Raw genomic sequence first — 27,776 nt, 5'->3', positions numbered from 1 at the left:
TTTCTCCCATGCCCTCACTGGCCAAGGACTCCCAGGTTCACAGCCTGTGCGAGGCTCCTCATTCCCTCAGCCAGTGTCCCGTACCTGTTCACTGCTTGGTTAGCCCCTCCCCGTTCTCCTCCTCTCCTTCTTTAGCTTTCACCTGTTATGGCATGCTGGGATAACCTCTCCCAGTTAGCCTTCCCCTCTGTCTGGCATTCAAACTACAGAACTGGTTGGTACCAGTACATCTGAACGATGTTCCTCAAATTTCTCACAGTATACAGTTGGAATACTCAGGAGTCCCAAGTCGGGCCGAGATTTAATACTAAAAGGAAAAAAGGCTTTCTGCAGTATCTCACTGGAGTACCATGGTACTGTCCTCCCCATATACAGAGTCCAAGCTGATCCCTTTCTGCAACACAGGTATAACCCATGACAGCACACCAGGGAGATATCTGATGATAGTGAATCTGGCACACGAACTTTGGGCTACAATTGGCTGAGCCCACCAGGGCTGTCGAGGGCGGACGTACCATGAAACCTGCGGGGTGTCCCACCTCCCAGCCCTGCTAGGCCCGATTGTGAGGTCAGAGCCTTGAGCTGACGCTGTGCAGGCCCAGGAGCTTTGTGAGGTCAGGAGTGGGTGCCACAGTGCTGCCCCGATTGTGAGGTCAGAGCCATGAGCTGACGCCCAGGCCTTTGTGAGGTCAGGAGTGGGTGCCACAGTGTGCCCCACTGAGCCGCCACCTGGCACTGTTGGCCTTGGCTGCCAACGCGTGTGGAAGGAGCTCGCGGTGGTGTCCTGGTGGCTGTGTGCTCGGGACAGGCGCGCTTCTCCTGCGGATTGGGTTTGGGCTTGTTGCTCAGTGGCCTTCCTCCGCGCAGACATTCCTGCTGCGGAAGAAGACACTGACAAGGGGAAAGCTTGATTCCTCCACAGCATGAGGAGGAGAAAGTCTCCCCAGAGATCAAAAGGGGCACAGAGGCCCCCTGAAAGGGTGAGGGTGAGAGGAGCTGGCAGGAACGTGGAAGAGGCAGAAATGGAGAGCAGCCAGCTCCCAGGAAACAGGTAGGAGGGAGGTTTGTTCCTCCCAGGGACACAAGCTGTTGGGCAGCAGAGATGGAGCAAATGTGGCGCTGGTTGTATCCTTTCCGTGCTGCCCATTGTCGCCATGCTGGGGCTGCTCCCTGGGAGGCTTCCCAAGATGGCTGTTCTGGCTGGGGCCTCCAAGCTGGTCAGTCCTGCTGGCCACGGCTCCCGTGGTGTGGAGACGGTGCACAGCAGGGCTTTTCACTTTCCTCCACAGCTGCACCTCCTCTCTGGTGGCCCAGGCAGGGCCAGCCAGCTGCAGACGCACTGCTGCATACTGGGAGGGTAAGTCCCGGGCTGCTTTGCTCCACCAGGTTTCTGGGAAACGTTTTGGCCAGCAAGGGGCACGGCAGTACAACAGGAGCCGGGGCACCAAGCCTAAGGCTGACCTCCTTCCCTGAACGTGCCCTCAGTGGTGTGCCTGCGAGGTGATCTTTGCCAGCCCTCGGTGTCCCGCTCGCAGGATGCACCCAGCTGCCCCTTCTCCAGGACACAACCGCAGCCCTGCCCCTGCCTCAGCTGTGATCCGGATCGGCTCCCAGCCCTCCTTAGAGGGTCTGACACAATGCTGACTGGTATCCCTTGAGAACGTGCTCACGCTTTTCTTCCTCCCCTTTCTTTGCCAGAGCCAAACATCTTAAGTCTTCTGAGAGAGTCACTGATCGTGGTTTCCCTCAAGAGACTCTTTGGCACAAGCATGTCCTCTGTGTGAGTACAGTACCTGTGCAATGTGGTATTGGGGGTTTCCGTGGGTGGGGGTGGGCAGGCCAGGCTGGCAGTGCTACCCAGCAGGAGAAAGAACTTGGCTCCCACCAGCAGCAGCTCTGCGCTTTCAGAGCTACGGCAGCAGCTCAGGAGGGAATGGGAGCAAAGCCCCAGTCCACACACCTGACGCGGCTCAAAACGTCTCATCCAAGCCTCTGGCTGGGATGTGAGGATGTAAGGCAGCAGGAGTTGAAGGAGCCCAGGAGTAGATGGCTGCAGCCTGCCTGTGGAGGACACCTCAAAGCAGGAGGTGTTTCTTCATCTCCAGTATAAGGCGATTTGACTCCTCTGCAAAACAGAAGTCACGCCCCCAGCACAGAGTGGTGCTGAAGGCAGCTGAGGGAAGCCCCACTCCTGCTGGGGGTGCTCTGTTGGTGGTTTTTGCCAGCAGCGGACTCCCCACATTGCTGCTTTGCAGTGTGTAAGAGAAGATACCCCCGAGAAAGGGTCTGCCTCAAACCGTGAGCGCTGCCAACACCCCGACTCCTTCTTTTTCAGGAAAGAGAATGACCAAAAAGAAGTCTGGGCTCTGCATTCTGCTTCTTCTGATCTTCCTATCTTCTCTCAGTGAGTATTTGCCTGCTGCCAGCAGTACAAACACTAGATGAGACCTCCAGCGTGTGGGCTGGAGCACTCGCGGGGCCCTTCGCACCTGCCACTTCTGCCACTTGGGGAGCTCCGGAGACACTGTTCACACTCAGATCCCAGCCTGGCCTGAGGGCCGACTCAGAGCCGTTTCACAGCTTTCCCCTTGGACGCTCTGTGCGGGAGCCCCCACAGCCCCGTAGCCTTTGTCCCCTATGCCAGTCAGTGTAAGAGCAGTGCTCTGCCCAGCCAGGCCTGTGAGGGGAGGCTGCCTGTCCTGCCAAGCTCGCTGTCAGACAGGGAGAGGCAGTGGGAGCAAAAAGCCTTTGTGCTTTATAGTCAGAGTTGGCGAAGAGGGTCTGTTCTTGCAGCCATGTGCTCTCTGCCCCAGTCCCCCACATCTGCAGGAAACATCTTGCACTCCGGTTCGGGGCGAGACAGTAGGACTATGGCAACCCTTAGAATCCATAGTGAAATAACTTTTTGTCTGTGTTGCAAATGACAGTTGGTGCTTACGGTGCAATCTCGTTGGCAAGAGTACTGTGGACAAAGGATTTCTTGCAGGTCAGTGACAACTGCTGAGGGACAGGCAATTCCCACAGAAGACGTCTGTAGGTGGCAGTTGGGCAAATGCACGCGTCCTCCTGCTGCCAGCAGTGACTGGTGCTCCAATGGCAAGCCTTTCCCTTTCAGATGCTGTCGCTGCAGACTGCTCCACGCCTGATGAACTCCGGGTAAGGGCCCCTGGGCCTGCTGCTCTCTTGGTGGGACAGTGGCAGACGAGCTCTTGCCATTTGCGCTGCCTTGCACAATCCCCAGGGCTTGTGCCTTTCCCTCTCTGCCTTTTATTAAACACAGAGGTGATGGGAAGCGCTCCTAAGCATGGAAAGAAAAGAAAGCACGAAGGAGTGGCCGTGTGTGTGCTCATCTGTGAGGTCCGAATGCACTTCAGGGGCTGGGCAGCTCTCTGACATCTGCTCCGTGTGTGTTTGCAGGAACTCGCTGACTGAAGAAACCCAGGGGATTGAAAACCAGAGGAATGGGGTGTCTTACCTGGCTGAAGAGCGTGGCACTGTGCAATGAAGGTGATCCTGCACTTTGGGGAAGAGGCTGGGATGAGCAGAGCCTTGCGCAGGGCGCTGTCTGTGGGGCTCCCTGTGGGATTTCCCTGCTGACCCCAGCCACTCATCTCACGCCAGGCCTTGCTGGTTGAGCTCCCCTTCTGCAAAGGCTTTCTCTTGGTCACATTTAGCCAGGCCATGCTGCTGGAAAGCTGCCCGCATTCTTGTCCTGGTAATCTAGGACCTCTGGCAGCTCTGGTGTCTTCCCAGAGAGTGGAGACACCTGGGTGCCCTTCCAGAGATATCCCACCCTGCCACAGCTCATCTGAAGAGTGTGGAAGGAGACAACAAGCCAGTGGTGCCCAGGCCCATACTCTGGCAGGGGACACAAAAACCGTCCAGCCTTCAACTTTTCCTGATGAAAAGAGGCTGAGTGCCTCTGCAGATGAGGCCTGTGTTTTGCTTTCTGACACGCTTCCTGACAAAGCTCCTTGGCTCTGACACGGAACGCAGTGGTCCAACGTAGCAGCCCAGTGATGTGCTCATCTCCTGTGCTGCTTTCTGTCTTCCCCAGGATGCCCAGGACTTGAGAGAGGCCCCGTGTGTGATGCCTAAGGAAAAGTGCTTCACAAAGTGTGACCGGGCTCTGAAAAGTGCAGGTATGGACCCAGACAGGCATGCCTTGTTAGGCTGGGCTTAAGCTCAGTGCTGCCAAAAGAAGGCTGTGCTGCGGCCTCGTCTCTCTGAGGAAGAGCCGGATGAGACTAAACCACTGGCCCAAGGACACAGCTGTGGCTCCCTTGGGCTCAGCGGCTCAGCCCCATCATGCCCTCGCTCCCTGCAGTGGTGCCCCTGGCCGGAGTTACTGCACTGTGCTGAGGTTTCTCAGGGACTGAAAGCAGGTCCAGGTTGTCTTTAGCTCTCCCCATGCAGCATGGCCTTGTCTTGAGTCTGCTGCCCCTCACACAGGGCCTTGCTGCCTGCCACTGTCCGCAGACCTCATCTCTGTGCACCTGAGAGAGGGATGCTGTCAGCAGGCAGCCTTAGAAATAGCTTGAGCCAATTAGGTGCTGGGAGACTGGGCCCTTGGCAGTCATCTGCTCTCTTCTCAATTCAGGTGTCTCCATAGACCTGCAGAGATCATCCAGGTCTGCATGGCACTGCAAGGTGGCTTGGTTCCTGTGCACTCAAAACGTGGTGGAGACCTTTGAGCAGGTAGGGTAGCAGAGATCCTCAGTGCTGCTTTTGTTCCCCCGTGTCCAGCTGGGGGCCCCTAAGGCCCCTCTGCAGTACTGCTCAAGCCCATGGTACTGCTCAAGGGCCTGGCTCCTGAGGGCTCCCTCAGGGCTTGGCTTACTAGAAACCAGTGGTACCCTCTGAAGGCAGGCTGACCTGGGTGAGCCGTGCTGCTAAATCCTGCATCCCACTCTCCGTGGTCAGGGCTGGCTGAGGGAGGAATCTCCTGTTTGTCTTTGTCAGCTCTGATCGTTGTTCTTTGGGTTGGGCGGGGGTGGAGGCAGGGGAAGATGCAGAACTACCGGGCAAAACAGGAGCTTTCTTCATAGCCCTGACTGCGGTGTGGGGTATCCCACGTTTCATAACGGATATCTTCCTCCTCATGGGAATTCGGAGAGTTCTCCTTCCCATGCCAGCAAGACAGCTGGGTGTGTCTGTCTGCTTCCCTACCTGCTGTCTGCAGCACCAAAGCAGCAAGCATGCTCATTGCTGCCTTTGTTTTTGGCTGCACGGGCAGCAGCGTGGGCCTCATGACTCCCTTGCTTCCTGCTCTCTGCTTTCAGCTGGACATGTCTCCAGGCTACTGCTGGCGTTTGAAAGCATCTCAGAGCCAGGTGGTCTTCAACTTGCCCACAAAAGTCCAGCCGACTGCAGTCACTGTGCAGCACTCAGTGGAAACAAACCTGTGGCACGTCAGCAGCGCTCCCCGTGATTTTGCTGTCTTTGTAAGTGTCTGCTGGTACATGGGGCTGGGATGTGGCTGTAGGGAAACGCCTCTGCTAGGGGACATACTGGAGAAGAGGACCAGTACGTCCTTGGAGCAATGCTCAAGGGGAGACTCAGCCCCACCACATTCTCCACCAGAGCTGCAGGAGCTGCTGGAGCTCCGGCGGCCCAGGTTTGGCACAAGTGTTGACCTGCTACCCTGTGCTTTATCTCGTAGGGCCTGGATGAGGAAGGAGAGAAGGAAGCTTTGCTTGGGAAATTCACCTATGATGTCAGGAAAGAGGTGACCCAGACCTTCCAACTGCAGGTACAGTCATTGCGTATGGGCAGGAGACCATTCCAGAAACACTGCTTTGGCAGCAAGTCAGTGGCAGGAGGAGTGTTGGGGAGTCCCTGCCAGGGCAGGGGTCCAGCGCGGGCTCAGAGAGACACGCTGAGGTTCAGAGGGCCGAGAGCACGCGACATGGCAGGGTAGCTGGGAGGATGAAGCAGGGAGAGCGCCACGTTGGACCAAGCACTGTGCACAGAGTTCCCAGCAGTGCCCACCTCTTTTGGCAGAGCCTTGCAGTCCCATGTGTGTTGGGAGAAGGCCTGAAATGCAAGTGTCAGGTGGTGAGAGCCAAGAGACAGTGCCACGGGCACGCCCTGTTCCCAGTGGCTGGTCGGTTGGCATCTGTGGGCCTGGGCAGACGGAGGAGCTGCTGTCGGTGCGGGCACTCCTAGACAGCCCCCATGCAGGTGTGCTCCCCAGCCATATGGCTGTCCCCTGGGACCACATGGCATCAGGCTTCCACCGCTGCTCCTCCTGCTCCCACAGGCCAGACGTTGGCTCTGCTGGGGCACAGGGGGCCTTAGTGGGGCCGCCTGGGAGAAGGGAAGCAGAGAAAAGCCTCCTCCTCGGCCAAGGAGGGAGCTGGCCCCGCAACAGGCAGCGTGCTGACGAGGAGATGCATGGAGGCAGCTGCGGTTGCTTCCAGGCCAGGAGTTAAGTCTCTTGTTGTCCTCTTTGTTTTGCAGACCGAGACCCCCAGAGCTTTTTGGCATATAAAGCTCGTCGTACTCAACAACTGGGGAAATGCAGGACACACCTGTATTTATCGGGTGCAGGTTCATGGGAAGAGAGCGGGAACAAATGACATCGGCCAAGGACATGTGTAGACGCTGCAGAAAGGCGTTTCTTTTAAAAATAAAACACAAAATTATTCCACATCAGAGATGTGTGTTTGTCGTGGTGTGGAAGGTGTTCTTTCACAGGCTTCCTCTGAGCAGCCCATTTCTCATTGTCCAGCAGAAACGGGACATTCCTCACTTTGCCTCTGCCCCATGGATGTGAGTGAACCAAACAGAAGGAGATGATGGAGCCCTAGCCCTCCTTCATTGTCTGGAGGGATGCGAGGGACATCCATGAGGGCTGGCAGGTATTGCAGCAGCCACGGGGCTTAGAAACCCACCGTGGCTGAGGAAGCGGCTCAGGTGGTGTGTGTTCCCAAAACCAGCCCCCCTGGTGCTGCTGCTGTCGCTGACTCCAAATCCCATGGGAACCTCCCAGAGGTGGGAGGGTGTTCCTCTCCCACTTCTGCCACTCAGTGAGCTCTGGAGACGCTGTCTGCACACAGATCCTACCTGGCCCCAGAGCCAACAGAGCTGCTTCAGAGCTCTCCCTTTGGACGCTCTGCACAGGAACTCCCACAGACCCATAGCGTCCATCCTCTATACCAGTCAGCATAAGAGCATCAACGCAAGCGTCCTCAGCTCTCCTAGGCCATGCCTTCCACCTTCTGACCGGATCGGATTCTATTTTAATTGCCCAACAGCCAAGGACATGGAGCTCTTGGAGCGGGTCCAGAGGAGGGCCACTAAGGTGATCAGAGGGCTGGAGCACCTCTCCTGTGAGGAAAGGTGAGGGAACCGGGCTCGTTCAGCTTAGAGAGGGCTCTGGGGAGACCTCATTGTGGCCTTCCAGTACTTGAAGGGAGCATATAAACAGCAAGGGGAACGGCTGTTTACGAGGATGGACAGCGAGAGGACAAGGGGGAATGGTTTTAAACCAAGACAGGGGAGGTTCAGGTTAGATATTAGGAGGAAGTTTTTCACACCGAGGGTGGTGACGCACTGGAACAGGTTGCCCAGGGAGGTTGTGGATGCCCCAAGCCTGGAAGCCTTCAAGGCCAGGCTGGATGTGGCTCTGGGCAGCCTGGTCTAGTGGTTGGTGACCCTGCCCGTAGCAGGGGGGTTGAAACTAGATGATCACTGTGGTCCTTTCAACCCAGGCCATTCTGTGATTCTGTGAAGCTGCCCCTCTACTGTGTGCTGGTGAGGCCTCACCTGGAGTACCCTGTTCAGACGTGTGGTCCTCAGTGCAGGAGAAATGTGGACCTGCTGGAGCGCGTCCAGAGGAGGGTCACAGAAACGATCCAAGGGATGGAACACCTCTGCTACGAGGCTGACATGGAACACCTCTGCTACGAGGACAGGCTGAGAGAGCTGGGGCTGTTCAGCCTGCACAAGAGAAGGTTGCAAAGTGACCTGTTCGTAACTTAATGCCAGGACGGAAATTCTACCAAGATCCTCAGAGGGACCCGGTATTCACGGTAGCAGAGGGTGATGGGTGGTGGCCTGGTCCACAAGTGCACGAGAAAAGACAGAAAACTCTTAGTACACCCACGGTCATATTACAGATATACACCCCAAATGGAAGGAAAGCAGAATGAACTCTTAATTGTCCTGTAACATCTGCCATTTTGTGAGAAACGCTCATGGTCAATACTCCAGGCTCAGGCAATTCGCCACGGATCACATTTTATTTCACGCTTTTGCAGACGCAGGAAACCGTTGGAGTAGAGAGGTGCGCCGGACTGGAGAGACACAACAGTTCACGTTTCCTGCTTCACGAGGTGAGTTCCCCCACTCCCCACGGCTTGCCCCCCCCCCCACCCCCCAGGACCTCTGCAGAGTCATAACATCTCACTGCCATGCAAAAACAACGTTTCTTTCCCAACAATTTACGGTTGGAGTCCTCAGGACCTGCCTCAAACCGTGAGCGCTGCCAACACCCCGACGCCTTCTTTTTCAGGAAAGAGATGACCAAAAGGAAGTCTGGGCTCTACATGCTGCTTTTTCTGATCTTTCTATCTGCTCTCAGTGCGTATTTGCCTGCTGCCAGCAGTACAAACACTAGATGGGACCTCCAGCGTGCGGGCAGGTGCCGGAGCACCCGCGGGGCCCTTCGCACCTGCCACTTCTGCCGCTTGGGGAGCTCCGGAGACGCTGTTCACACGCAGATCCCAGCTGGCCTGAGAGCCGACTCAGAGCCGTTTCCCAGCTTTCCCCGTGGACGCTCTGTGTGGGAGCCCCCACAGCTCCGTCGCCTTTGTCCTCTATTCAGAGTAGTGCTCTGCCCAGCCAGGCCTATGAGGGGAGGCTGCCTGTCCTGCCAAGCTCGCTGTCAGGCGGGGGAGACGCAGTGGGAGCAAAAAGCCTTTGTGCTTTATAGTCAGAGTAGGAGACGGCCTGTGTATGGGAACGTTAGGATAGCTTCAGGGTCTCCTTTTCTGTCTTCTTTAACCACATAGGCAGAGTATTTGCCTCCTTAGAGAAATGAGCGCTGTTACCTTTTTGGAGGAATGGCAACGGCTGCCCCGCAAGGGGGCGCTGGGGCAGCATAGAAAATGGCTGACGTGTAACGGTCCCCTCTCCCCCCCCCCCCAACCCCCCCCAGGGCCCGTCTTTGTAACTGCAGGGTGTGACGCGGCTGCTCCTGGCCCCGCTCCCCCGCGTCGTTGCCGCTGCCGCCAGAAGGCCTAATGGCGCCCGGTAGATAGCTCTTGGCTGACGGGGAAAGCCCTTGCCCTGCTGAGGCCGTTCCTTGCTTCAGGGCAGAACGCGGCCGCACGGGGCTGTGCGTTTCAGAGAAAGATCCGTTGTTGGTGGTAAAACAGGCTAGAAGTGGCTTCACTGGCTCTTTGTGGCTCTCTGTGCTGTGTGTGACCATAAAGTCAAGAAGGTATTATTATTTTCAGGGTCTCAGAATGGAAGTAAACATTGTCTTTCTTTCCCCCTGTCTGACTGTTAGCTGCTGACCTCCTACCGCATCCTCACATGGAGGATCGTGGCAGCTGTGGCAGCGATGGAGAGGAGGAGGAGGAGGAGTGCCATCAGCAGCTATCAGACCACTCTAAGAAAGGTTATTACGGACAGCCATCCAGACACAGAGACACAGAACTGTAGGCTTGCTGGTCTGTGCAAGCAGAATGCTGTCTGGAGGTTCTCTTCCTTCCCAGCCAAAGTGGAGCAAAGGTAGTCTTGCGAAGCTGTCTTTTTGGTTGGGGATAATTAGTAGGTGTGCTGCACGACTTAGACATATCCATAGGCTGAAACTGGAAGACTTTGTTTTGGGGGGATATACTATTCTGTTAGCATTTAGGCAAAGAAATCACTATCGCCTGAATGCTGTTGCCTGTTTTGAGAGGACCAAATCCTGTTCTAAAGTTGGAGTTAACTGTTGGTATTTTCATACTCGAACAGGAAAACCTTTTCTTCCCCTTTTATTAATGCTGCCAATTTGGGCTGTTCTACGAAAGCATGATCTAGGAGATAAACTTGATGCAACCGAACTTAAAAGGATTTAAAAACAAACTAAAAAACTAAAACTTAAAAAAACTAAACTTAAAAGGATTTAAAAACAGTAAGTGCCTTTAGCAAGAAGCATTTCTAGATTGTTTGTTTGGACATGCAACATGTGTAAACATACGTGTGTAAAGCCATAACACACTAAACAGGGGGATGGACTCTTTCACCTAAGTTTTGTATCAGATTCATGACAACAAGTTTACCTTGCATGTTGTTTTTCAGGGTTCATATATGCAGATGGGGTATTTCAAAAGCACTGAGTGTGCATAACTGACCGTGCAGCTGGCCAGGTGGGTTGGAAAAGACCAGCTTGTGCTCAAACAGAAAAAGTGCTGTAGAAATTCAGTCACGTATTGAAATTGCCACAGCCACAAATAATAAACAACAGACTCTAGACAAATGTTGCACTTCCCTTTTTTTTTTTTTTCTTCTTCTGAGCAGCGTTAAGCTGCTGGAGCCTGACTCCGTGATTGTGCTTACAGCAGTATGTTGTTCCAGGCCTCCTCTCCTGCTCTTCAGTAAACTGGAAAGCTTCACTGTTGGTGTTATGTTAGCAGTGTTTTGAAGCCTCGTAATTTTGTATTGAAATTTGCTCTCCTTTAAAAGAAAACCAACACAGAACTACGGATTGCCTGTAGGACAGTTACATTTAGAGTATTGCCTTCTGCATTTTCTTGCTGTGAGAAACACGCTCGAGATCAAAAATTTCCAATCAGGCAAAGATGTCTGTGAAGAGCAGTTTATTCCTTATTGCAGTAATGAGCACACGCCCCCTACTGCCAAGGGAGAAATTGTGCAACTAGACAGTGAAATCCATGCCGTTACACACCCTGGGTCCGACGCAGGTAAAAGCCTCTCCTGGCACTCACTGGTTGAGCGTCTCAGGCTCTCGATGTTTTGATGCTGTTGCTACACTACACTTCCATACAACATCTGTTACCAACTCATTGTCTTTGGGTATGTTCTGTACTTCTTACGGCATGGCAGCAGGAGGACAGTATTTTCAGCAGTCTGCACACTCATTGTGTCCTGTACCAGACTCTCCCCTACCCTATGTAATTACCTTACCTAGTGCCTGTGCCAATTGTACCTAGGTCAGAACTCCCCAGTCTCAACTTTACCGTGTCTGGGAGCTTTCTCTGTGAAAGGCAAAGTATCCTATGCTGTATCCTATCCTACATACAGAAACACTGGAAATGTCCACTGCAAAAGCACAATCTACCTCTCACAGTTCCCCCTCTTTCTCTTTTTACCCTTTTGTGTTTTTGCACCAGACTGTGAAACGCTTCTAATATTAGAAAACCAGCTTACTAGCCCAACTTGACGATTGATAGTAATAATTTATCAAAACTAATGATCTTGCTATTCTCCATACAATTTCTTCACCCTTGTATGATTCATCCCAGTATGAACAAGTAGTACGTCTTGAATCAGAGTGTAATCAGCATTAGAGGTTCCAAGCTACTAAGGGATGTGGGGAAGATGGGGAAGTTAGCCATAGTAAGGAAAGAAATTCCCGCACACGGTTTACAGATCAGGTATAGTCGCCACCAGGGAATCCGGTGATGTCTTGCTGGTCCGTGGGGAGGCAGCACGTTGGTCAGCGACGTCTCGTTGACTTACATGGCTGTGTTTTGGCAGATGGGGTACCCGTTCTTCCTCAGAACTCTTTGGGCCTGCCTACCCCAGTTGTCAGGGTCATCATGTCCTGTCCATCATGGTGATGGTAGCTGTCGGGGTACCCACATTTTTGCGCATCGGGAGGAACAGCGTGTCTGTCCTCTTACCGCTGTGCTGGTGGTAGTCAACCACTAACTTCAAAAACTTGTTGGGCAGGTCATGCCTCAGATGGGTGCCGTTGAACAGGCTTTGAGCCAAGCACTGTCCAGCTTCTCATGTCTCAGATGGCTGCCTCTGAACAAGCTTTGAGTCAGGCACTGTGCCCGCTTCTCACACCACCTGGCGGTGCAAGACTTGTTATCACTGTCCCATGGTGGTTCCAAGGAAAAAAAAAAAAGCATTAAGGGGAAGGAGGGGAGAAGGGAATGATACATGTTAAAATGACACAAAAGCAAAGGAGCAAAATGTGAGTGCCGCCAACGCTCTTAACTGAACTCGCCTTAGCCGTGGATCACGAGGAGTCTAGGAAAAGTTATCTAATACCTAGGGCAACTTTCAGACTCCTTGGGTAATACGAGGTGGGCCAGTCGCCTCAGCATCTGCCAGACTTCCACATACAGTGTGATTACAAGCAATAAACACATCAGTGTTAGGATTAATAAGATCACAACTGGGTGAAGCACAGAATTAAAAGCTCCTCTTGCTGTTGGTGGCCATCTAAGGAGCGTTTGCCAGCAATGCTGTTCTCCATCCTTCTGCACCCTTTCCAGGACATGGTGTATCTCTTCTGTATCATCTGTTAACAGAATCGTATCTGCTAACAGAATCAAAGTGTTCTTTTGTGCATTATCTTGGATGCATTCTAGCAGTTGGTACAGATTGTCATGTTGCAATAATTTCTTTACCGAAGCAAGATTCATTCCGACTGGGCCAGGTGGCAAATCTTGGATTAATGTGTAATTGGACCGCAACAACTGATAGGACGTAACTGGAACTGAATAATTAGAGTCACATCCCATAGTATTAGTAAAGTTGCAAGCACCGATGATTGAATGATAGCTTGTATCTACAGTGATATCAGCCATGAGTATAAAATTACACACACACATCCTTCTCCACTATAAGGGAGCACTATTTCACGGGTCTCGTTGGGATACCTCTCAAAATGGCAAGTATTTTGCTCAGTGTCAAGACAAGTGTATTGAGTCTTGATGGCATTACTCTCACAGATAAATAAATCCTCGTTGTTCCCATGCAGCACATGAACGAACATCAACACTTTGCCATTTGTTTCCATTTTGTTGGGCTTGTACTCTGTGTTCTAACAGGCAGGGTATAACTTCAGTGTGATTCAGTCCCAGCACAATGACTGGGTACGCGGTATGTACCGCAGCATTGCGTACCGTTAGGACAAAAGCTGTAGCAAAGTTATGAACAGGATCATACGTAACATTAACTAGATGCCAGCAAAACTGAAATTCTCTTTCAAATTTATTTGCATTGTCCCACATCACCTTTCAAATTTCCGTGGGTAAAGCGTTTCCTTTACCTTCTACGAGTACGAGCTAGGAAGACATTATTTGAGTTATGTCAAGTGCATCTACAATTAACCCGTGGTCTTTTAGGTTAATTCTTTCCCACTGAGATAATACATCAGAAAAGAACTGCTGACTAGAAAAGTGCTGCAGCTTTCTTTGTGAAAGGCAACTTCTCCTATGCTACCTACAGAAATAGTGGACATTTCCGCTGCCAAAACACAATCTACTTCTCATATTGCCAAGGCGAGGCTACTCCTCAGATGAGAAAACATGGGCTGCTCACCAGAGTTTTCTTTCATTAAGCCTCTTTACTCAGCTAGAGAGAATCTGTTGTCATCAAAACATTTTTTTTTTTTTTGTTCCAGCTGTATGTGTTTAGGTGTGGGTTCATCTAAACTTCTACACCGTAACTCTGTCTTTGCAATGGTTACACACTGCACACATCGGATTTTAGCTTATAGGTTCTTTGCATATAAGGAAGCTGAAGCAAGAGTCATGGTCATCAGTTCGTCAGGGTGGTTTTTGCTCCACCTTGCCTCGTTCTGTTCACGGGCAGTTATGACTCGGTGAATAATGAAGATGCAGAGCTGCTGGAGTGGGTCCAGAGGCCGGGAGGGTGATGGGAGGGCAGGAGCACCTGTCCTAGGAAGAGCGGCTGAGGGAGCTGGGCTTGTTCATGGATTGAATGGATTGGAACATTCATAGGTAAAGGCATAGAATAGAGTAGAACAGATTAATAGAATAGCGTGATAGATTCTATGACTGAAGTGGGGCTTTCCCATGGCTGTTTGGAAAGAGAGGGACGGGAAGGTCTCTCTCCCAGCTAGAGGAGCCTGGGGATGACGGTAACCGTTAGTGAGAGAGGGGAAAGTTGGGGTAGCTGCGGGGTGCTGAGCGCGCGTGGAGGCCAGGGCTGTGATGAGCTCCCAAGCAAATGAGAAGGGACCCTGCTTGCAGCCACGTGCTCTCTGACCCAGTCCCCCATGTGTTTCACCCTTGTCTGGGAGGAGACATTGGGACTGTGGTAATCGTTTCTCACAGGTCAGTGACGATTGCTGAAAGACAAGAAATTCCCTCAAAGGACATCTGTAGGCCGCATGCACGCATCTTCCTGCTCCCAGCAGTGACTGGTGCTCCAATGGGAAGTCCTTCCCTTGCAGGCACTGTTGTCACAGACTGCCCCAGACCTGATGAGCTTCTGGTAAGAGCCCCCATCTGACCAACAGCTCTCTCGGTGGGATAGTGGCAGATGAGCTCCTGCCATTTTGCGCTGCTTTGCACAGTCCCCGGGCCTCGTACCTTCCCCTCTCTGCCTTTTGCTAAATGTGGAGGTGATGGGATGTACTCCTAAGCTTGCAAAGAGAGGGAGACTCAAAGGAGTGCCTGTGTGTCTGCTCATCTGTGAGCTGAGTGCTCGTCAGGGGCTGGGCAGCTCTCTGGCTTGTGTGTCTGCAGAAAGTTGCCCTCTCTGGTGAGTGAACAAGCCCAGGAGATGCAATTCCTGAGGAAGGAGGTGACTTTTGCCTGTCTGTGGAGACTGGCGCTGTGACAAAGGTGATCCTGCACTTTGGGGAAGAGGCTGGGATGAGCAGAGCCTTGGCCAGGGCACGGTTGTGTGGGCTGCCTGTGGGACTTCCCTGCTGACCCCAGCCGCTCAAGTCTTGTCAAGGATTGCTGGTCGAGGTGTGGCAAATGTGTTCACCTTGTGAGAAATGCTTGTATTCAATAGTTCGGGCTTAGGTGAAATTTGCTATGAATGACAATTTCTTTCCCGCTTTTACAGAAGCGGGCACTCTTGACTAGGGTGCACCAGGTCAGAGTGACACAACAGTTTATGTTTACTACTTCCCAGTGCACATTTTCTCCCATGCCCTCACTGGCCAAGGACTCCCAGGTTCACAGCCTGTGCGAGGCTCCTCATTCCCTCAGCCAGTGTCCCGTACCTGTTCACTGCTTGGTTAGCCCCTCCCCGTTCTCCTCCTCTCCTTCTTTAGCTTTCACCTGTTATGGCATGCTGGGATAACCTCTCCCAGTTAGCCTTCCCCTCTGTCTGGCATTCAAACTACAGAACTGGTTGGTACCAGTACATCTGAACGATGTTCCTCAAATTTCTCACAGTATACAGTTGGAATACTCAGGAGTCCCAAGTCGGGCCGAGATTTAATACTAAAAGGAAAAAAGGCTTTCTGCAGTATCTCACTGGAGTACCATGGTACTGTCCTCCCCATATACAGAGTCCAAGCTGATCCCTTTCTGCAACACAGGTATAACCCATGACAGCACACCAGGGAGATATCTGATGATAGTGAATCTGGCACACGAACTTTGGGCTACAATTGGCTGAGCCCACCAGGGCTGTCGAGGGCGGACGTACCATGAAACCTGCGGGGTGTCCCACCTCCCAGCCCTGCTAGGCCCGATTGTGAGGTCAGAGCCTTGAGCTGACGCTGTGCAGGCCCAGGCCTTTGTGAGGTCAGGAGTGGGTGCCACAGTGTGCCCCGCTGAGCTGCCACCTGGCACTGTTGGCCTTGGCTGCCAACGCGTGTGGAAGGAGCTCGCGGTGGTGTCCTGGTGGCTGTGTGCTCGGGACAGGCGCGCTTCTCCTGCGGATTGGGTTTGGGCTTGTTGCTCAGTGGCCTTCCTCCGCGCAGACATTCCTGCTGCGGAAGGAGACACTGACAAGGGGAAAGCTTGATTCCTCCACAGCATGAGGAGGAGAAAGTCTCCCCAGAGATCAAAAGGGGCACAGAGGCCCCCTGGAAGGGTGAGGGTGAGAGGAGCTGGCAGGAACTTGGAGGAGGCAGAAATGGAGAGCAGCCAGCTCCCAGGAAACAGGTAGGAGGGAGGTTTGTTCCTCCCAGGGACACAAGCTGTTGGGCAGCAGAGATGGAGCAAATGTGGGGCTGGGGACAACACAGAGGGACATCCATGACGGTCGTGGGTAAAGAGGCACCGAGCTCAGAAACACTCTGGAGGAGAGGCTAAGCTGATAGCCCACTGGGCTGTAGCTGTAGCCAAGTCCGTATCCCATGGGAACACGGGGTGAAAATGAAGCTGGCATGCTGCTCATATCCTTTTCATGCTGCTTGTATCCTTTCCATGCTGCCCATTGTCGCCATGCTAAGGCTGCTCCCTGGGAGGCTTCCCAAGATGTCTGTTCTGGCTGGGGCCTCCAAGCTGGTCAGTCCTGCTGACCATGGCTCCCGTGGTGTGGAGACGGTGCACAGCAGGGCTTTTCATTTTCCTCCACAGCTGCACCTCCTCTCTGGTGGCCCAGGCAGGGCCAGCCAGCTGCACATGCACTGCTGCAAATGCGGAGGGTAAGTCCCGGGCTGCTTTGCTCCACCAGGTTTCTGGGAAACGTTTTGGCCAGCAAGGGGCACGGCAGTACAACAGGAGCCGGGGCACCAAGCCTAAGGCTGACCTCCTTCCCTGAACGTGCCCTCAGTGGTGTGCCTGCGAGGTGATCTTTGCCAGCCCTCGGTGTCCCGCTCGCAGGATGCACCCAGCTGCCCCTTCTCCAGGACACAACCGCAGCCCTGCCCCTGCCTCAGCTGTGATCCGGATCGGCTCCCAGCCCTCCTTAGAGGGTCTGACACAATGCTGACTGGTATCCCTTGAGAACGTGCTCACGCTTTTCTTCCTCCCCTTTCTTTGCCAGAGCCAAACATCTTAAGTCTTCTGAGAGAGTCACTGGTTGTGGTTTCCCTCAAGAAACTCTATGGCACAAACATCACCTATATGTGAGTTCAGTACCTGTGCAATGTGGTATTGGGGGTTTCCGTGGGTGGGGGTGGGCAGGCCAGGCTGGCAGTGCTACCCAGCAGGAGAAAGAACTTGGCTCCCACCAGCAGCAGCTCTGCGCTTTCAGAGCTATGGCAGCGGCTCAGGAGGGACTGGGAGCAAGGACTCAGTCCACACACCTGACACGGCTCAAAACGTCTCATCCAAGCCTCTGGCTGGGATGTGAGGATGTAAGGCAGCAGGAGTTGAAGGAGCCCAGGAGTAGACTGGCTGCAGCCTGCCTGTGGAGGACACCTCAAAGCAGGAGGTGTTTCTTCATCTCCAGTATAAGGCGATTTGACTCCTCTGCAAAACAGAAGTCACGCCCCCAGCACAGAGTCCCTGTGAGCCACCGCTTTTGCTTGCTGGGTCTGTTTTCTTCCCTGGGTTACTTCAGCACCCTTTGTGAAGGTGATCTTGGAACTGGGTTTTGGCATGTTTTGCCCGTGGTGCTGAAGGCAGCTGAGGGAAGCCCCACTCCTGCTGGGGGCTGCCTCTGTTGGTTGTTCTTTGCCAGCAGCATCTGGCAGCATCATTGCTGCTTTGCATCTTGTAAGAGAAGATATCCCCGAGAAAGGGTCTGCCTCAAATCCTGAGCGCTGCCAACACCCCGACTCCTTCTTTTTCAGGAAAGAGACTACCGTAAAGAAGTCTGTGCTCTGCATGCTCCTTTTTCTGATCTTCCTATCTGCTCTCAGTGAGTATTTGCCTGCTGCCAAACACTAGATGGGACCTCCAGCAGTGTGGGCAGGTGCTGGAGCACCCGTGGGGCCCTTCACACCTCCCGCTTCAGCTGCTCGGGGAGCTCCAGAGACGCTGATCACACACAGATCCCAGCTGGCCTGAGGGCCAACTCAGAGCCGTTTCACAGCTTTCCCGTTGGACGCTCTGTGCGGGAGCTCCCACAGCACCGTCGCCTTTGTCCTCTATGCCAGGCCGTGTAAGAGCAGTGCTCTGCCCAGCCAAGCCTATGAGGGGAGGCTGCCTGTCCTGCCAAGCTCGCTGTCAGACAGGGAGAGGCAGTGGAAGCAAAAAGCCTTTGTGCTTTATAGTCAGGGTTGGAGAAGAGGTTCTGTTCTTGCAGCCATGTGCTCTCTGCCCCAGTCCCCCACATCCTCAGGAAACATCTTGCACTCCGGTTCGAGGCGAGACAGTAGGACTATGGCAGCCCTTAGAAACCATAGTGCAATAACTTTCTGTCTGTGTTGCAAATGACAGTTGGTGCCTACGGTGGAACCACATTGGCAAGAGTACTGTGGACAGAGGATCTCTTGCAGGTCAGTGACAACTGCTGAGGGACAGGACAATTCCCACAGAAGACGTCTGTAGGTGGCAGTTGGGCAAATGCACGCGTCCTCCTGCTGCCAGCAGTGACTGATGCTCCAATGGCAAGCCTTTCCCTTTCAGATGCTGTCGCTGCAGACTGCTCCACGCCCGATGAACTCCGGGTAAGGGCCCCTGGGCCTGCTGCTCTCTTGGTGGGACTAGTGGCAGACGAGCTCTTGCCATTTGTGCTGCCTTGCACAATCCCCAGGGCGTGTGCCTTTCCCTCTCTGCCTTTTATTAAACAGAGGTGATGGGAAGCGCTCCTAAGCTTGGAAAGAAAAAGCATGAAGGAGTGGCTGTGTGTCTGCTCATCTGCGAAGTCCGAATGCGCTTCAGGGGCTGGGCAGCTCTCTGACATCTGCTCCGTGTGTGTTTGCAGGAACTCGCTGACTGAAGAAACCCAGGGGATTGAAAACCAGAGGAATGGGGTGTCTTACCTGGCTGAAGAGCGTGGCATTGCAATGAAGGTGATCCTGCACTTTGGGGAAGAGGCTGGGATGAGCAGAGCCTTGCGCAGGGCGCTTCTGTGGGGCTCCCTGTGGGATTTCCCTGCTGACCCCAGCCACTCATCTCACGCCAGGCCTTGCTGGTTGAGCTCCCCTTCTGCAAAGGCTTTCTCTTGGTCACATTTAGCCAGGCCATGCTGCTGGAAAGCTGCCCGCATTCTTGTCCTGGTAATCTAGGACCTCTGGCAGCTCTGGTGTCTTCCCAGAGAGTGGAGACACCTGGGTGCCCTTCCAGAGATATCCCACCCTGCCACAGCTCATCTGAAGAGTGTGGAAGGAGACAACAAGCCAGTGGTGCCCAGGCCCATACTCTGGCAGGGGACACAAAAACCGTCCAGCCTTCAACTTTTCCTGATGAAAAGAGGCTGAGTGCCTCTGCAGATGAGGCCTGTGTTTTGCTTTCTGACACGCTTCCTGACAAAGCTCCTTGGCTCTGACACGGAACGCAGTGGTCCAACGTAGCAGCCCAGTGATGTGCTCATCTCCTGTGCTGCTTTCTGTCTTCCCCAGGATGCCCAGGACTTGAGAGAGGCAGTGTGTGTGATACCTAAGGAAAAGTGCTTCACAAAGTATGACCGGGCTCTGAAAAGTGCAGGTATGGACCCAGACAGGCATGCCTTGTTAGGCTGGGCTTAAGCTCAGTGCTGCCAAAAGGAGGCTGTGCTGCGGCCTCGTCTCTCTGAGGAAGAGCCGGATGAGACTAAATCACTGGCCCAAGGACACAGCTGTGGCTCCCTTGGGCTCAGCGGCTCAGCCCCATCATGCCCTCGCTCCCTGCAGTGGTGCCCCTGGCCGGAGTTACTGCACTGTGCTGAGGTTTCTCAGGGACTGAAAGCAGGTCCAGGTTGTCTTTAGCTCTCCCCATGCAGCATGGCCTTGTCTTGAGTCTGCTGCCCCTCACACAGGGCCTTGCTGCCTGCCACTGTCCGCAGACCTCATCTCTGTGCACCTGAGAGAGGGATGCTGTCAGCAGGCAGCCTTAGAAATAGCTTGAGCCAATTAGGTGCTGGGAGACTGGGCCCTTGGCAATCATCTGCTCTCTTCTCAATTCAGGTGTCTCCATAGACCTGCAGAGATCATCCAGGTCTGCATGGCACTGCAAGGTGGCTTGGTTCCTGTGCACTCAAAACGTGGTGGAGACCTTTGAGCAGGTAGGGTAGCAGAGATCCTCAGTGCTGCTTTTGTTCCCCCGTGTCCAGCTGGGGGCCCCTAAGGCCCCTCTGCGGTACTGCTCAAGCCCATGGTACTGCTCAGGTGCCTGGCTCCTGAGGGCTCCCTCAGGGCTTGGCTTACTAGAAACCAGTGGTATCCCTCTGAAGGCAGGCTGACCTGGGTGAGCCGTGCTGCTAAATCCTGCATCCCACTCTCCGTGGTCAGGGCTGGCTGAGGGAGGAATCTCCTCCTCGGCCACCCAGTTTGTCTTTGTCAGCTCTGATCGTTGTTCTTTGGGTTGGGCGGGGGTGGAGGCAGGGGAAGATGCAGAACTACCGGGCAAAACAGGAGCTTTCTTCATAGCCCTGACTGCGGTGTGGGGTATCCCACGTTTCATAACGGATATCTTTCTCCTCATGGGAATTCGGAGAGTTCTCCTTCCCATGCCAGCAAGACAGCTGGGTGTGTCTGTCTGCTTCCCTACCTGCTGTCTGCAGCACCTAAGCAGCAAGCATGCTCATTGCTGCCTTTGTTTTTGGCTGCACGGGCAGCAGCGTGGGCCTCATGACTCCCTTGCTTCCTGCTCTCTGCTTTCAGCTGGACATGTCTCCAGGCTACTGCTGGCGTTTGAAAGCATCTCAGAGCCAGGTGGTCTTCAACTTGCCCACAAAAGTCCAGCCGACTGCAGTCACTGTGCAGCACTCAGTGGAAACAAACCTGTGGCACGTCAGCAGCGCTCCCCGTGATTTTGCTGTCTTTGTAAGTGTCTGCTGGTACATGGGGCTGGGATGTGGCTGTAGGGAAACGCCTCTGCTAGGGGACATACTGGAGAAGAGGACCAGTACGTCCTTGGAGCAATGCTCAAGGGGAGACTCAGCCCCACCACATTCTCCACCAGAGCTGCAGGAGCTGCTGGAGCTCCGGCGGCCCAGGTTTGGCACAAGTGTTGACCTGCTACCCTGTGCTTTATCTCGTAGGGCCTGGATGAGGAAGGAGAGAAGGAAGCTTTGCTTGGGAAATTCACCTATGATGTCAGGAAAGAGGTGACCCAGACCTTCCAACTGCAGGTACAGTCATTGCGTATGGGCAGGAGACCATTCCAGAAACACTGCTTTGGCAGCAAGTCAGTGGCAGGAGGAGTGTTGGGGAGTCCCTGCCAGGGCAGGGGTCCAGCGCGGGCTCAGAGAGACACGCTGAGGTTCAGAGGGCCGAGAGCACGCGACATGGCAGGGTAGCTGGGAGGATGAAGCAGGGAGAGCGCCACGTTGGACCAAGCACTGTGCACAGAGTTCCCAGCAAGTGCCCACCTCTTTTGGCAGAGCCTTGCAGTCCCATGTGTGTTGGGAGAAGGCCTGAAATGCAAGTGTCAGGTGGTGAGAGCCAAGAGACAGTGCCACGGGCACGCCCTGTTCCCAGTGGCTGGTCGGTTGGCATCTGTGGGCCTGGGCAGACGGAGGAGCTGCTGTCGGTGCGGGCACTCCTAGACAGCCCCCATGCAGGTGTGCTCCCTAGCCATATGGCTGTCCCCTGGGACCACATGGCATCAGGCTTCCACCGCTGCTCCTCCTGCTCCCACAGGCCAGACGTTGGCTCTGCTGGGGCACAGGGGGCCTTAGTGGGGCCGCCTGGGAGAAGGGAAGCAGAGAAAAGCCTCCTCCTCGGCCAAGGAGGGAGCTGGCCCCGCAACAGGCAGCGTGCTGACGAGGAGATGCATGGAGGCAGCTGCGGTTGCTTCCAGGCCAGGAGTTAAGTCTCTTGTTGTCCTCTTTGTTTTGCAGACCGAGACCCCCAGAGCTTTTTGGCATATAAAGCTCGTCGTGCTCAACAACTGGGGAAATGCAGGACACACCTGTATTTATCGGGTGCAGGTTCATGGGAAGAGAGCGGGAACAAATGACATCGGCCAAGGACATGTGTAGACGCTGCAGAAAGGCGTTTCTTTTAAAAATAAAACACAAAATTATTCCACATCAGAGATGTGTGTTTGTCGTGGTGTGGAAGGTGTTCTTTCACAGGCTTCCTCTGAGCAGCCCATTTCTCATTGTCCAGCAGAAACGGGACATTCCTCACTTTGCCTCTGCCCCATGGATGTGAGTGAACCAAACAGAAGGAGATGATGGAGCCCTAGCCCTCCTTCATTGTCTGGAGGGATGCGAGGGACATCCATGAGGGCTGGCAGGTATTGCAGCAGCCACGGGGCTTAGAAACCCACCGTGGCTGAGGAAGCGGCTCAGGTGGTGTGTGTTCCCAAAACCAGCCCCCCTGGTGCTGCTGCTGTCGCTGACTCCAAATCCCATGGGAACCTCCCAGAGGTGGGAGGGTGTTCCTCTCCCACTTCTGCCACTCAGTGAGCTCTGGAGACGCTGTCTGCACACAGATCCTACCTGGCCCCAGAGCCAACAGAGCTGCTTCAGAGCTCTCCCTTTGGACGCTCTGCACAGGAACTCCCACAGACCCATAGCGTCCATCCTCTATACCAGTCAGCATAAGAGCATCAACGCAAGCGTCCTCAGCTCTCCTAGGCCATGCCTTCCACCTTCTGACCGGATCGGATTCTATTTTAATTGCCCAACAGCCAAGGACATGGAGCTCTTGGAGCGGGTCCAGAGGAGGGCCACTAAGGTGATCAGAGGGCTGGAGCACCTCTCCTGTGAGGAAAGGTGAGGGAACCGGGCTCGTTCAGCTTAGAGAGGGCTCTGGGGAGACCTCATTGTGGCCTTCCAGTACTTGAAGGGAGCATATAAACAGCAAGGGGAACGGCTGTTTACGAGGATGGACAGCGAGAGGACAAGGGGGAATGGTTTTAAACCAAGACAGGGGAGGTTCAGGTTAGATATTAGGAGGAAGTTTTTCACACCGAGGGTGGTGACGCACTGGAACAGGTTGCCCAGGGAGGTTGTGGATGCCCCAAGCCTGGAAGCCTTCAAGGCCAGGCTGGATGTGGCTCTGGGCAGCCTGGTCTAGTGGTTGGTGACCCTGCCCGTAGCAGGGGGGTTGAAACTAGATGATCACTGTGGTCCTTTCAACCCAGGCCATTCTGTGATTCTGTGAAGCTGCCCCTCTACTGTGTGCTGGTGAGGCCTCACCTGGAGTACCCTGTTCAGACGTGTGGTCCTCAGTGCAGGAGAAATGTGGACCTGCTGGAGCGCGTCCAGAGGAGGGTCACAGAAACGATCCAAGGGATGGAACACCTCTGCTACGAGGCTGACATGGAACACCTCTGCTACGAGGACAGGCTGAGAGAGCTGGGGCTGTTCAGCCTGCACAAGAGAAGGTTGCAAAGTGACCTGTTCGTAACTTAATGCCAGGACGGAAATTCTACCAAGATCCTCAGAGGGACCCGGTATTCACGGTAGCAGAGGGTGATGGGTGGTGGCCTGGTCCACAAGTGCACGAGAAAAGACAGAAAACTCTTAGTACACCCACGGTCATATTACAGATATACACCCCAAATGGAAGGAAAGCAGAATGAACTCTTAATTGTCCTGTAACATCTGCCATTTTGTGAGAAACGCTCATGGTCAATACTCCAGGCTCAGGCAATTCGCCACGGATCACATTTTATTTCACGCTTTTGCAGACGCAGGAAACCGTTGGAGTAGAGAGGTGCGCCGGACTGGAGAGACACAACAGTTCACGTTTCCTGCTTCACGAGGTGAGTTCCCCCACTCCCCACGGCTTGCCCCCCCCCCCACCCCCCAGGACCTCTGCAGAGTCATAACATCTCACTGCCATGCAAAAACAACGTTTCTTTCCCAACAATTTACGGTTGGAGTCCTCAGGACCTGCCTCAAACCGTGAGCGCTGCCAACACCCCGACGCCTTCTTTTTCAGGAAAGAGATGACCAAAAGGAAGTCTGGGCTCTACATGCTGCTTTTTCTGATCTTTCTATCTGCTCTCAGTGCGTATTTGCCTGCTGCCAGCAGTACAAACACTAGATGGGACCTCCAGCGTGCGGGCAGGTGCCGGAGCACCCGCGGGGCCCTTCGCACCTGCCACTTCTGCCGCTTGGGGAGCTCCGGAGACGCTGTTCACACGCAGATCCCAGCTGGCCTGAGAGCCGACTCAGAGCCGTTTCCCAGCTTTCCCCGTGGACGCTCTGTGTGGGAGCCCCCACAGCTCCGTCGCCTTTGTCCTCTATTCAGAGTAGTGCTCTGCCCAGCCAGGCCTATGAGGGGAGGCTGCCTGTCCTGCCAAGCTCGCTGTCAGGCGGGGGAGACGCAGTGGGAGCAAAAAGCCTTTGTGCTTTATAGTCAGAGTAGGAGACGGCCTGTGTATGGGAACGTTAGGATAGCTTCAGGGTCTCCTTTTCTGTCTTCTTTAACCACATAGGCAGAGTATTTGCCTCCTTAGAGAAATGAGCGCTGTTACCTTTTTGGAGGAATGGCAACGGCTGCCCCGCAAGGGGGCGCTGGGGCAGCATAGAAAATGGCTGACGTGTAACGGTCCCCTCTCCCCCCCCCCCCCAACCCCCCCCAGGGCCCGTCTTTGTAACTGCAGGGTGTGACGCGGCTGCTCCTGGCCCCGCTCCCCCGCGTCGTTGCCGCTGCCGCCAGAAGGCCTAATGGCGCCCGGTAGATAGCTCTTGGCTGACGGGGAAAGCCCTTGCCCTGCTGAGGCCGTTCCTTGCTTCAGGGCAGAACGCGGCCGCACGGGGCTGTGCGTTTCAGAGAAAGATCCGTTGTTGGTGGTAAAACAGGCTAGAAGTGGCTTCACTGGCTCTTTGTGGCTCTCTGTGCTGTGTGTGACCATAAAGTCAAGAAGGTATTATTATTTTCAGGGTCTCAGAATGGAAGTAAACATTGTCTTTCTTTCCCCCTGTCTGACTGTTAGCTGCTGACCTCCTACCGCATCCTCACATGGAGGATCGTGGCAGCTGTGGCAGTGATGGAGAGGAGGAGGAGGAGGAGTGCCATCAGCAGCTATCAGACCACTCTAAGAAAGGTTATTACGGACAGCCATCCAGACACAGAGACACAGAACTGTAGGCTTGCTGGTCTGTGCAAGCAGAATGCTGTCTGGAGGTTCTCTTCCTTCCCAGCCAAAGTGGAGCAAAGGTAGTCTTGCGAAGCTGTCTTTTTGGTTGGGGATAATTAGTAGGTGTGCTGCACGACTTAGACATATCCATAGGCTGAAACTGGAAGACTTTGTTTTGGGGGGATATACTATTCTGTTAGCATTTAGGCAAAGAAATCACTATCGCCTGAATGCTGTTGCCTGTTTTGAGAGGACCAAATCCTGTTCTAAAGTTGGAGCTAATTGTTGGTATTTTCATACTCGAACAGGAAAACCTTTTCTTCCCCTTCTATTAATGCTGTCAATTTGGGCTGTTCTACGAAAGCATGATCTAGGAGATAAACTTGATGCAAGAGAACTAAACTTAAAAGGATTTAAAAACAGTAAGTGCCTTTAGCAAGAAGCATTTCTAATTGTTTGTTTGGACATGCAACATGTGTAAACATACGTGTGTAAAGCCATAACACACTAAACAGGGGGATGGACTCTTTCACCTAAGTTTTGTATCAGATTCATGACAACAATTTACCTTGCATGTTGTTTTTCAGGGTTCATATATGCAGATGGGGTATTTCAAAAGCACTGAGTGTGCATAACTGACCGTGCAGCTGGCCAGGTGGGTTGGAAAAGACCAGCTTGTGCTCAAACAGAAAAAGTGCTGTAGAAATTCAGTCATGTATCGAAATTGCCACAGCCACAAATAATAAACAACAGACTCTAGACAAATGTTGCACTTCCCTTTTTTTTTTTTTCTCTTCTTCTGAGCAGCGTTAAGCTGCTGGAGCCTGACTCCGTGATTGTGCTTACAGCAGTATGTTGTTCCAGGCCTCCTCTCCTGCTCTTCAGTAAACTGGAAAGCTTCATTGTTGGTGTTACGTTAGCAGTGTTTTGAAGCCTCGTAATTTTGTATTGAAATTTGCTCTCCTTTAAAAGAAAACCAACACAGAACTACGGATTGCCTGTAGGACAGTTACATTTAGAGTATTGCCTTCTGCATTTTCTTGCTGTGAGAAACACGCTCGAGATCAAAAATTTCCAATCAGGCAAAGATGTCTGTGAAGAGCAGTTTATTCCTTATTGCAGTAATGAGCACACGCCCCCTACTGCCAAGGGAGAAATTGTGCAACTAGACAGTGAAATCCATGCCGTTACACACCCTGGGTCCGACGCAGGTAAAAGCTCTCCTGGCACTCACTGGTTGAGCGTCTCAGGCTCTCGATGTTTTGATGCTGTTGCTACACTACACTTCCATACAACATCTGTTACCAACTCATTGTCTTTGGGTATGTTCTGTACTTCTTACGGCATGGCAGCAGGAGGACAGTATTTTCAGCAGTCTGCACACTCATTGTGTCCTGTACCAGACTCTCCCCTACCCTATGTAATTACCTTACCTAGTGCCTGTGCCAATTGTACCTAGGTCAGAACTCCCCAGTCTCAACTTTACCGTGTCTGGGAGCTTTCTCTGTGAAAGGCAAAGTATCCTATGCTGTATCCTATCCTACATACAGAAACACTGGAAATGTCCACTGCAAAAGCACAATCTACCTCTCACAGTTCCCCCTCTTTCTCTTTTTACCCTTTTGTGTTTTTGCACCAGACTGTGAAACGCTTCTAATATTAGAAAACCAGCTTACTAGCCCAACTTGACGATTGATAGTAATAATTTATCAAAACTAATGATCTTGCTATTCTCCATACAATTTCTTCACCCTTGTATGATTCATCCCAGTATGAACAAGTAGTACGTCTTGAATCAGAGTGTAATCAGCATTAGAGGTTCCAAGCTACTAAGGGATGTGGGGAAGATGGGGAAGTTAGCCATAGTAAGGAAAGAAATTCCCGCACACGGTTTACAGATCAGGTATAGTCGCCACCAGGGAATCCGGTGATGTCTTGCTGGTCCGTGGGGAGGCAGCACGTTGGTCAGCGACGTCTCGTTGACTTACATGGCTGTGTTTTGGCAGATGGGGTACCCGTTCTTCCTCAGAACTCTTTGGGCCTGCCTACCCCAGTTGTCAGGGTCATCATGTCCTGTCCATCATGGTAGCTGTCGGGGTACCCACATTTTTGCGCATCGGGAGGAACAGCGTGTCTGTCCTCTTACCGCTGTGCTGGTGGTAGTCAACCACTAACTTCAAAAACTTGTTGGGCAGGTCATGCCTCAGATGGGTGCCGTTGAACAGGCTTTGAGCCAAGCACTGTCCAGCTTCTCATGTCTCAGATGGCTGCCTCTGAACAAGCTTTGAGTCAGGCACTGTGCCCGCTTCTCACACCACCTGGCGATGCAAGACTTGTTATCACTGTCCCATGGTGGTTCCAAGGAAAAAAAAAAAAGCATTAAGGGGAAGGAGGGGAGAAGGGAATGATACATGTTAAAATGACACAAAAGCAAAGGAGCAAAATGTGAGTGCCGCCAACGCTCTTAACTGAACTCGCCTTAGCCGTGGATCACGAGGAGTCTAGGAAAAGTTATCTAATACCTAGGGCAACTTTCAGACTCCTTGGGTAATACGAGGTGGGCCAGTCGCCTCAGCATCTGCCAGACTTCCACATACAGTGTGATTACAAGCAATAAACACATCAGTGTTAGGATTAATAAGATCACAACTGGGTGAAGCACAGAATTAAAAGCTCCTCTTGCTGTTGGTGGCCATCTAAGGAGCGTTTGCCAGCAATGCTGTTCTCCATCCTTCTGCACCCTTTCCAGGACATGGTGTATCTCTTCTGTATCATCTGTTAACAGAATCGTATCTGCTA

General features: G+C 53.2%; 3 protein-coding genes and 1 non-coding gene across 7 annotated transcripts; 3 read left to right on the top strand and 1 right to left on the bottom strand.

Annotated features, from left to right (window-relative positions):
- The first annotated feature begins 697 nt into the window (after nt 1–697).
- LOC121108349 lies at nt 698–10,914 on the top strand. 3 transcript variants are annotated; one of them, XM_040656030.2, is made up of 7 exons: nt 698–1,051; nt 1,290–1,357; nt 1,699–1,780; nt 2,336–2,404; nt 2,928–2,986; nt 3,116–3,156; nt 3,418–3,508. In XM_040656030.2, exons 1-7 carry the CDS (start codon nt 924–926, stop codon nt 3,430–3,432), a joined length of 462 nt encoding a protein of 153 aa, XP_040511964.1. In that variant the 5' UTR covers nt 698–923; the 3' UTR covers nt 3,433–3,508. The 3 variants fall into 3 exon arrangements, 2 of the variants coding, with proteins under 2 accessions (XP_040511964.1, XP_040511963.1); XR_005842813.2 differs by lacking the exons at nt 2,336–2,404; nt 2,928–2,986; nt 3,116–3,156; nt 3,418–3,508 and adding exons at nt 8,519–9,741; nt 10,297–10,914; XM_040656029.2 differs by lacking the exons at nt 2,336–2,404; nt 2,928–2,986; nt 3,116–3,156; nt 3,418–3,508 and adding an exon at nt 8,519–10,049.
- Nucleotides 3,854–6,659, top strand: LOC121106525 (sperm-associated antigen 4 protein-like). Its single transcript, XM_040656031.2, has 5 exons — nt 3,854–4,142; nt 4,601–4,698; nt 5,283–5,444; nt 5,663–5,752; nt 6,463–6,659. Exons 1-5 carry the CDS (start codon nt 4,091–4,093, stop codon nt 6,601–6,603), a joined length of 543 nt encoding a protein of 180 aa, XP_040511965.1. The 5' UTR covers nt 3,854–4,090; the 3' UTR covers nt 6,604–6,659.
- Nucleotides 10,915–14,665: 3,751 nt separating the features above from the next.
- On the bottom strand, nt 14,666–14,722 carry MIR7482-6 (microRNA 7482-6). Its single transcript, NR_128275.1, has one exon. It is a non-coding gene; the product is annotated as a microRNA 7482-6 (primary transcript).
- A 1,028-nt stretch (nt 14,723–15,750) lies between these two features.
- LOC121106524 (sperm-associated antigen 4 protein-like) lies at nt 15,751–21,974 on the top strand. 2 transcript variants are annotated; one of them, XM_040656028.2, is made up of 11 exons: nt 15,751–16,552; nt 16,894–16,975; nt 17,645–17,712; nt 18,234–18,292; nt 18,423–18,463; nt 18,721–18,808; nt 19,358–19,442; nt 19,901–19,998; nt 20,597–20,758; nt 20,977–21,066; nt 21,778–21,974. In XM_040656028.2, exons 1-11 carry the CDS (start codon nt 16,429–16,431, stop codon nt 21,916–21,918), a joined length of 1,038 nt encoding a protein of 345 aa, XP_040511962.1. In that variant the 5' UTR covers nt 15,751–16,428; the 3' UTR covers nt 21,919–21,974. The 2 variants fall into 2 exon arrangements, with proteins under 2 accessions (XP_040511962.1, XP_040511961.1); XM_040656027.2 differs by lacking the exon at nt 21,778–21,974 and having other exon boundaries at nt 20,977–21,286.
- Nucleotides 21,975–27,776: the final 5,802 nt, after the last annotated feature.

This window comes from Gallus gallus, chromosome Z (assembly GCF_016699485.2).
Source record: "Gallus gallus isolate bGalGal1 chromosome Z, bGalGal1.mat.broiler.GRCg7b, whole genome shotgun sequence".
NCBI lineage: Eukaryota > Metazoa > Chordata > Aves > Galliformes > Phasianidae > Gallus > Gallus gallus.
This window is presented reverse-complemented; position numbering and strand designations above follow the sequence as displayed.

Bases quoted from the DNA above. Each gene is read 5' to 3' on its own strand.
- LOC121106525 (XM_040656031.2), top strand. From the start codon at position 4,091: ATGCCTAAGGAAAAGTGCTTCACAAAGTGTGACCGGGCTCTGAAAAGT. The intron at 4,143-4,600 runs GTATGGACCCAG...TTCTCAATTCAG, and splicing joins CCGGGCTCTGAAAAGTGCAG to GTGTCTCCATAGACCTGCAG. The intron at 4,699-5,282 runs GTAGGGTAGCAG...CTCTGCTTTCAG, and splicing joins TGGTGGAGACCTTTGAGCAG to CTGGACATGTCTCCAGGCTA.
- LOC121106524 (XM_040656027.2), top strand. From the start codon at position 16,429: ATGGCTCCCGTGGTGTGGAGACGGTGCACAGCAGGGCTTTTCATTTTC. The intron at 17,713-18,233 runs GTGAGTATTTGC...TGCAAATGACAG, and splicing joins GATCTTCCTATCTGCTCTCA to TTGGTGCCTACGGTGGAACC. The intron at 18,293-18,422 runs GTCAGTGACAAC...TTTCCCTTTCAG, and splicing joins GGACAGAGGATCTCTTGCAG to ATGCTGTCGCTGCAGACTGC.
- LOC121108349 (XM_040656029.2), top strand. From the start codon at position 924: ATGAGGAGGAGAAAGTCTCCCCAGAGATCAAAAGGGGCACAGAGGCCC. The intron at 1,052-1,289 runs GTAGGAGGGAGG...TTTCCTCCACAG, and splicing joins AGCCAGCTCCCAGGAAACAG to CTGCACCTCCTCTCTGGTGG. The intron at 1,781-8,518 runs GTGAGTACAGTA...CTTCTTTTTCAG, and splicing joins GGCACAAGCATGTCCTCTGT to GAAAGAGATGACCAAAAGGA.